Source organism: Ovis aries, chromosome 25 (assembly GCF_016772045.2).
Source record: "Ovis aries strain OAR_USU_Benz2616 breed Rambouillet chromosome 25, ARS-UI_Ramb_v3.0, whole genome shotgun sequence".
NCBI classification, from domain to species: Eukaryota; Metazoa; Chordata; class Mammalia; order Artiodactyla; family Bovidae; genus Ovis; species Ovis aries.
The window spans coordinates 40407242-40416596 of record NC_056078.1 but is presented as its reverse complement, the minus strand read 5'-3'; the positions used below and the strand labels follow the sequence as shown (position 1 = coordinate 40416596).

At 42.6% G+C, this 9355-nt stretch overlaps 1 protein-coding gene across 7 annotated transcripts in view; it reads right to left on the bottom strand.

The window, feature by feature from the left end:
• Positions 1–1348: 1348 nt before the first annotated feature.
• LDB3 (LIM domain binding 3) overlaps positions 1349–9355 on the bottom strand; it is a 60319-nt gene continuing 52312 nt past the window's right edge. For all 7 annotated transcript variants that reach the window (XM_027962158.2, XM_027962157.2, XM_027962161.2 and 4 more), the window contains 2 exons: positions 8824–8939; positions 1349–4144 (listed from right to left, as the gene is read on the bottom strand). In XM_027962158.2, coding sequence (XP_027817959.1) covers positions 4055–4144; positions 8824–8939 — 206 coding nt within the window. In that variant the 3' untranslated portion in view covers positions 1349–4054. The remainder of the gene's footprint in view (positions 4145–8823; positions 8940–9355) is intronic.

Genomic DNA, 9355 nt, shown 5'->3' with positions numbered 1-9355 from the left:
TGATCCTTTTATGTTACTGGATTTGGCTTGCTGACTTTTTTTTAAGGATTTTTGTATCTGTGTTCATCAAAAATATTGGCCTACAATTTTGCTTTTCTGTGGTGTCCTTGTCTAGTTTTGGTATCAGGGTAACGCTGGTTTTGTGAAGTGTTGAACAAGCAATTTTTATTTGGTCCACAATTCCTCAGTGAAGAGGGAAGAAATTTTGGTATCAGGTAATACTACCAAATTCTACTTCACATGGTTCATACTTCTGGGACATTTGTGTAATATTTATTCTTGCTGCTGGCTTTCCCAACGTATTTTTTCTGGATGAACAAGTTGAAGGAGTTTAAAAAATGGCACAGAAGTGAGGAGTTCTGACCCCACTCTACTGCTGATAATAACAACTAACATTTGCATTGAAATTTTCTCCCAAAGTTACTGTATTTGGCTCTCAAAATAAAATGCAGGTGTTATATAGCTTCATTTTCAGGTAGATATGCAGACTTAGAGAGAGTCTTCTGTTACCACACTGGTGGCATTAGATCAGCCTTGATCTAAACACTGGTCTTACAATGTCAAAGTCCATGTTTACTTCATGGCACCTGGCTGCCTCCCTAGCTGGTTGTGTATATGCTGGGAAGCCACTTCCCCTTTCCGAGACTCAGTTCTTACATCTAGAAAATACCCAGGTGATCTCTTGGATTCTTTCCAACTTTAAACTCTGTGCCTATGAATCTTTTTTTCTCCATCATGTATTTGAAAAATTGCTAAAGCTTTAAAAAGTACTAAAATAAGATTTTATTTCTACTTGTAACTGTATGGCTATTTGAAAATCTGATTCAGGCATTAAAAGTCAAATAAGTTATAAAAAATATCTTTTTCTTTTAAAGTAATGCCTAGAAGCAGAACATCTCAAAAAAGAATGAATTGGTCATGCTGAAGGCCCCTCAGAGGGGCCTTCATTATTCTTAAAAAGATGCCATGAGGGGATTTTACTCTGAGCTTATTTTAAGACAAAAGGCATGGAAGAAAACATACTTTTCTAGAAATTAAGTTATTTAGAACAGAATAAAAAGAAATAAATATGAAATAGCTAAATAAATAAATCTTTCCAAAAGGAAAAGGCCAAACCTGGTCTTTAGGTTATTCTTTACTGGTAAATTCACTTTGTATGCATAACATCTGTATTATTCATGTATCCTTCTTTGTTTAAACTACTGTTGGACCACACAATCAAAAGAGCAAGTGAGTTATTTGTTTTTTCTCCTTAGGGCATTTTGTTTTCTCTCAAACTTATATTTGCAGGCATAGAGAAGTAACCTACTTTTGGTTATCACATGAAAAAACTTTACACAGAAAAATCTGTATTTGCACATCCGTTTGGGGTTTTATTTTGCTAAAAAGAATTCACACAGGCCAAAAACAAAAAACCATGCAAAACATTTTTGTGCACACTTTTACCACACTATATTCCATTTCTGAAATGTTAAAATTAAAAATCCCAAAGCAAGAGTACTTAGGTTGAAAAGTTAACATTATAAAAGCTAGATTCCTAACACAAACACTGCAGACATAAGTCACTCAGTTGCAAAAGGTTAATGTTTATAAATGTTAAATAAATGTCAACAATGAGGAGACAAGAACTGTAGATCCAAAGTGTACTCCTCACCGTGAACTATTAAAACTTGTGTTTGGTATTGCAGGACATCCACGATGTTAACTTGAAGTAGTTACAACCTTAACCCAACATTATGCCAAAATTAAAAACACTGAGGGAACCGTATTAAAAATCACCTCCTTTTCCTGCTACCTTTAAAATGTTTTTGTTGTTGATTTTTGGTTTTGGTAACTAACAGTCCCCCAGAATACACACTAGCTGTGAAACGTAGAAAAACGGCTTCAATAAATGATTATTATGAAGCTCACCTTTGAGATTTCACTTTCCTTGTTAATGATCATATGCTTTTTAATGGCCACACTTGTGTCTGTGTAAAATCTTTTAAGTGATATTTTTGGGGAAAAAACTCTAGGGAACTTTATTCCCTTTCCTTGAGACCAGTCCTTGATAATTAATAGTTTTTTTTGTTGTTGTTGTTTTTTAAGAAAATCTGCCTAGAGCCTTTCTGTACAGTCAGCAACCTCCTTGTCCCTGTGTATTTGAACTTTCCAAAAATAACAGAATGCTTGCTTGCAACTCCTGAAAAATCTCCAGGCACTCCCTGCAGATGTTGCTCTGCCTGGTGCTTTATATTCACTTTCTCCCTGCACCAAAGCTAAAGAAGGGCCTTGTGGTAGGAGCACATTCATGTCCCTCCTGGTGTTCCCTGGGGGATGTTAGTGGCTTCACTCTTGGAAAAAAAAAAAAAAACACGGGCCTTCTGTTAGAGACAAATCTAGCTGCTTCTTTCTCCCTCAGGTAGAAAGGCAGTCCCCTGGAAGCCTCAGTTCTCAGAAGAAAAAGTAGTCTAATGCATTCTCATAAAACATTTCAAACGTGCAAAGAGAAAATCCAAAACAGGAGTGAGGAGAGGGTAACGGTGATTGGAAGATGGCCTAAATATTGTGCTCAAGTGAGAAACATCCACTCAAACCGCCTCCTTTGATGCCAGGTTCAGTGAGCATAACAGCGCTTCCTAAAAGGGAAAGAGACGATAACCATTTCCAACCTCAAAAACTAAGCTTCTCTCTTTATCACCAAACAGCTTTAAAACGCTTACTGAACTCAAACTATCACTAATACTTTAAAGAAGTTTGAAGATCCAAGTCTATTTCAATAAATGCTTAAACAATTGCTAGCTCAACTCAGCTCATACTTTTTTCAAAATACTAGCCAAAATGGCAGACGCGTCTATATCAGGCCATCTTTCCCTTCCAGCAGGCAACACAATTGTTTACAATCAGTGTGTTGCATTTAAAGGAAGATACGAGAAGGATGGAGCAGCTCTGAGGTGGGAGGTCCTGCCAGCTTGTGTGTTCTTACTGAGGCTGGCAGAAAGGAAGGTTTCTCTTTCCCACCGGGAGTTTGGGCATGTCCTCAGCCTATTCTGCCATCCTGTTTCAAACACTGTCTCTCTCTTCTTTTCCGCAGGTCATTAAGCCTGTTGAGGAGAGGGATGTTGAAGAGGACCTCAGCCGTGAGCACTCATAGGACTGGGAGCGAAACGCACGCACAAGGCTACACATTCATGCCAACGAACCTCATAAAGCCAAACGGGGGCCAAACACAGCCCAGAGTCATTGCGCAATCTCCTCTCACACACAGCAAAGCAAAACTGGAAAAAAACCCAATTCCACTTGCCCACCACAAGTCAAAAAGCAGCTAAGCTTTCTGGGGACATTGGCTGTTTCAGGCGAAAAGAGGGTGGCAGAAGAGCCCTTCTTTCCCTCAGCTGTCTGCAGCATGAGCCCGATCCTTTCCCGAAGCCCTGTCGATTGCCCAGAGGCTCCCAGAAGACATCCCTCCAATGTCTGGGCTCCCATGAGAATGTTCAAGCCCGTGCAAGGTCTGAAGTCTGATGCGCCGAGGTAGCTCCATGACGCGAGGAATGGAATAACACTTCCTTTTTTGGTGAGGAAGGCCCAATCGGTCTTAGCTAACAAGCTCTCAGCTATGGCTCTAAAAATACCCTGCAGTGAGAACTGTTTGGCACTTTGTTTTGTTTGTTAGAGGAGCTCTAAAGAACTCCACAGAAAACTTCAGATTCTCCACAACCGCTCTGAGCTCTGTCCCTGCTCTGGTGACCTCAGGGAAGTGTATCGCTTTGGGAAAGTGACTTTTTCTTTTTCACTTTTGAGTTCTTGGAATTCTGTCCTCAACGTTTGAAGTACAATTCCAGTCTTGGATTAATTACTAGCTTGGTTCAGGAATCTTCATTTGGCTTCTAGTCTGAACTATGCAAATACACGATCTGTGTGCAGAAGAAACGACTAAAATTATACTTCAAAAGGGCTCAGGCGCTTCCTGTCTTCTCCCTTTCCCCCCAAAAGAGAAACATCAGTCTCCTTCAATCCTTTGTCGCCAGCAGCAGGAGCAGCTCCCTGCCCATCCGTATCAGATGCCCTGGGCTCCCTACACGTTGACGGCGTGTGCATGCTTCTTGCACAGGGGTTTGTCCTTCTTGGAGTAGAATGGCTGCCCCTCCAGGTTCACGTGGCAGATCTGAGACAGAAAACAGACAGGCATGAAACAGTCCAGGAGAGAGGGGGGCATGAGCAGAAAGATTTCAGCCATCCCTTTAAGACAAAGCACTGTCACAGAGAGACGGGAGAAAAGGCAACAGCCAGCTTCTCCTCACGACAAATGCTTCACAACCAAAGCAGTATATGCGCAGCATTTACACTCAGTCGTGTCCAACTCTTCGTGACCCCATTGACTATACAGTCCATGGAATTCTCCAGGCCGGAATACTGGAGTGGGTAGCCTTTCCCTTCTCCAGGTGATCTTCCCAACCCCGGGATGGAACCCAGGTCTCCTGCATTGCAGGCGGATTGTTTATCAGCTGAGCCACAAGGGAAGCCCAAGAACAGTGGAGTGGGTAGCCTATCCCTTCTCCAGCGAATCTTCCCAACCCAGGAATTGAACCGGGGTCTCCTCCTATGCAGGCAGATTCTTTACCAACTGAGATATCAGGGAACCCCAAAGCAGTATAGATGGGTTGAACTATTATTAAAGTAAAGACTTCCAAAGAGGAACACGGAATAAACTGAAGTTAAATTAAATTAAATTAATGGAATACAGAATACATACACAATAAAGGTGATCAATGTTGTGTGTGTTTGCTTAGTCACTCAGTTGTGTCCCACTCTCTGTGACCCCATGGACTGCAGCCCACCAGACTCCTCTGTCCATGGGATTCTCCAGGCAAGAATACTGGAGTGGGTAGCCATTCCCTTCTCCAGGGGATCTTTCCAACCCAGGGATTGAACCCAGGTCTCCTGCATTGCAGGGAGATTCTTTACCATCTGAAGCGACCAAAGGAGATCAAACCAGTCGATCCTAAAGGAAATCAACCCTGAATATCCATTGGAAGGACTGATACTGAAGCTGAAGCTCCAATACTTTGACCATCTGATGCGAAGTGCTGACTCACTGGAAAAGACCCTGATGCTGGGAAAGAGTCAGGGCAGCAGAAGAAGGCAGAGGATGAGATGGCTGGATGGCATCACCAACTCAATGGACTTGAGTCTGAGCAAACTCTAGGAGATAGTGAAGGACAGGGAAGCCTGGCGTGCTGCAGTCCATGGGCTTGCAAAGAGTTGGACACAACTTAGCGACTGGACAACAATTAAGATGATCAATTGATGATATCCACAGAGGTGATTAATATTTAAAGAAATATAACATGTCAGAAAAATGATCCTCACTAATAATTAAAGGAAAAATAAATTAAAACCTCTATGAGATACCTGTTAACCTAGCAAAATAAACAAAACAAAAAGCCTCAAAAGCTCATCCCCTTTAGCCCATGTGACTAAAGCCAGAAAGAGAAAAAAGTGATCAGTCGAAAGTCAGCAATATCAAAAGAGATCAGGCCTACTTGTCACTGTTTAGGGAATGTGAATCAGCCCAGCCTTTGGCAAGGGATGCGGCAGCACTGAAGAGAAGCCACAAGAGGTGCCTGCCCTGCACCCCAGTAACACCACTCTGGATAATTCCATCCTGCAGCAACTATAGCACAGAACAAGAGAGCAACATGTGCTCAACTACAAACCAGGTAGCCATTAACATTTCTCTGAAGGGGATGATGATTAATTTAATTTTTATGGTGCATTTTCCCAATGAAATGCCACCGTGAAATATAAATCAAATATGGCAAAGTATATGCAGGAAAATATTACACGAAAAAAAGAGGCAAAATTATAGACCCCCTTGATGACAACATGTGAGTGGAGCTTAAAGATGGAAACAAAGCAGAAAGGGAGGAGATCAGTAGTATTTGTCAATGTGGACAAATACAATACCAGACACTCTGTATACACGATCTCATTTAATTTTCACAAAACTTAATGGGATAGGTATGACTCTTCTCTATTTCACAATTGGAAGTTAAGGCTCAGAAAGGCCAAGTATCTTGCTCAAGTCACAGACCTAGTCAAGTTGTAGAACCTAGGAATCCATAGTCAGGTCTGCAAGACTCCACTCATTTTCCCCATACCTCACAGCAGAGAGAGACTATGTTTACTTGGAATTGTTCTGGGCTTACAGACTTGTATCAGGGTAGCTCACTAAGCCCATGTCAGCTAGGAGAGCTAGTCCTGATCTTCCTTTCTTACTAATTCTTTTTCAAGTTACGGGAAAATATAAGCTCATTAAAAGTGATTTGGAAATATAAAGTGATGGAAAGAGGACCAAAAAATCCCTGAAAGTTTTCCAATCAAAATATTGCTTTCCAAAAATTAAAACCATGTTCCACTTAGATACAGACAGCTTCATGGGGCACTGAGTGCTACCCTGGGCTAGTTTGGGGGAAGGCATAATGGTTCTCTGTGATAATTCTCCAGAGGACGGGAGTTGCCTGGTTTCTTTGAGTAGATCCTGTGGGCAGTGCTGTGGGTCTTTCATACCAGAACTTATTTGTAATCTCAGACTGAGCAACCCCAAGCTTTACTGCTTCTACTGGTCTCTCTCTGGGATTTGCACCATATCATGATTCTCAGACAAGCACAGAAGGCTCGAGGGAGCAGACCCACGCTCACCTTTGTGTGATTTCCTCTGCACACGTGACACAGACTGCTCATCAGCCTGCCCTTAGAGAACAAGCCTTCTGTGCCACTGTCTTCCCTGAACCTCCTCCAAGTCTCTCAGATCTTTCTAGAAGTTGGGTAACCAGATTTACAGGCAGCATCTTAGGATTAGACAAGCTATGGCTTGAAGGTAAGGTAAGAGAGCCCTGTACTGTGCTTGCGGAGCTGTGGCTCTGCAGGGGACAGCCCCAAAGCCAGTGTATTTATATGGCTTTGTCCCTTTTTGGAGGGGAGGTCCTGATGTAATTAAAAGACCCTAAAAGGTGATGAGAGGTGTTCACAGGGTTGGAAAATCAGAGTGCTATGGACTGAATTGTCCCCCCACCACTAAGTTCACATGTTCAAGTCCCAATCCTGAGTACCTCCAGCCTACCCAGAACAGGGAAAGCAGTGACTTTATAGGGAAATAGGGTCTTTGCAGATTTAATTAAGATGGAGGTTAAGATGATGTCATATGGAGTAAGTTGGGCCCTTGATCCAATATGGCCAGTTCCTTATAGGAAGAGCAGATGAGGACATAGAGACAGACACCTGTACTGAGGGGAATGTCATGGAAAGACAGACACGGAGGGAAGGTGACCATGTGGCGGTGGAGGTCGGGACTGGAGTGATACAACCACAGCTCAAGAAACACCAAGCACTGCTGGTAACCACCAGGAGCGTGAGAAAGCAGGGCCCTGCTGACACCTTGGATTTGGGCTTCTAGCCCTCAGAACTGGGAGAGGATAAGAGTTTCTGTTGCTTAAGCTGTTCATATTGTGTAGCCTTCAGTTCAGTTCAGTTCAGTTCAGTCGCTCAGTCATGTCCGACTCTGTGACACCACGAATCGCAGCACGCCAGGCCTCCCTGTCCATCACCACCTGCTGGAGTTCACTCAGACTCATGTCCATCGAGTCTGTGATGCCATCCAGCCATCTCAGCCTCTGTTGTACCCTTCTCCTCCTGCCCCCAATCCCTCCCAGCATCAGAGTCTTTTCCAGTGAGTCAACTCTTCGCATGAGGTGGCCAAAGTACTGGAGCTTCAGCTTTAGCATCATTCATTCCAAAGAAATCCCAGGGCTGATCTCCTTCAGAATGGACTGGCTGGATCTCCTTAGCAAACTACTATACAGAGTGAATACAATGCACCCCACAAATGGGGAGGGATACAGACATGCAGTGGAAAAGCTGAAGTGAATTGCAGTGAACTTTATGACTAGGGTTGCTCTATGTCGTAAGTCTATAAAAAGTATTCAAGTTTAAGCCATATAGATCTTTCACATATTCCTAAAATTTATCTTGAGCAGCTCTGGTTAAAAAAAAAAAAAAAGCCCTAGTAGCACATTAACTTTCCCAAATAAAGTTTAGTCAATTACAAACTCATATTATGGAGTTTTATCAGGGACAACTATTTTCTAACTCTAATGTGGAGTCTAAGTGTTGGCATGCTTATTGTCATATCCCTTCCCTAAACCAAAGCCCTTGTAAAGAAAATGTCAGTCTCACAGTAAAAATGACCTGGCTGTTCAGCAGAAATAAACTGCACGTGGTTAATACTTAATCCAGGACTTATCTCCTGGCAACTGCATATCAAGAGCAGGACCATGTAGGAAAATGAAATTATATTTAGTCCTGCCTTCTAAAGGTTCAATCAAAAGAAATCTTACCTCAGCTTTCCATAGGATTAATCAATAAGCTCTGATCTAATGTTCATGGTGAACATTTGGGGGAAAACCCTTGAATCACGTCGTCATATCTTAAACAACTTATAACCATGAGAAGTCATCTGCCTCTATTAAATCCAAACATCATTCGATCCTCGCACTTATTGAGAGCACTGCCAGTGAAGCAAGCTACTGGCTTGCCACATCCTGAGACACTCCTCCGTCCTTCATGAAGTGGAGAGTAACAAAGCCATGTTGGTTTACAAATCATTATTAGTAATAAAGCTTGGCTCAACTGTGACCTATCCAGGCATCATGGTATTTTCCAGCTTTTAAAGAAGACAGAATATTAGAATAACAGTTGAAAAGTATGTGGAGAGTTTCTCATCTGGCCCCACTTTGTCGCTCCAATCCCTTCTCAGAAAGTCAGAACACCAGGCTAAAAACATACTGCGCAAATGAAGCAGGTGTCATGCCAGGTATGCCCCAGGGCTTCGATAAACTTGTCACCAGCCTCCACGGGGAAATCACAGCCGTGACACTTGGTGCTGAACAGATTGACGTAGTCTGAAACGAAAGGCAGAGGAAGGACCAGGTTGGGAGGGATGCCCCTCCCAGCCACACCAACCCAATACCAGAACAACCGCCCAGATCACTGAGCTTGAGGCAGTGATGAAACCTAATTGGTTACTTGTCGTCTGGCACACAAAATTCTCAGTTACATGATTGGTTTCTTTCCTTTTCCAATAATTTGCACTGGGATTGTGCAGATTCAGGCTGGTCACCACCGTGTGCTGGTTTGATTTGCAAACACTTTCTGGAACTGTCATTAACTTTCTGCAGGGTGATTTTCTCTGCCTCTGTCACATCTTTTGGCCCAAAGAGACCAATCCCCCAAAAGAAAAAGCAATCCTATTTCCCAGCAACTATGCTTATTTTGGAGCAATGAGAGCCTTTAACATTTTTTTAGAGTTATGGAATGT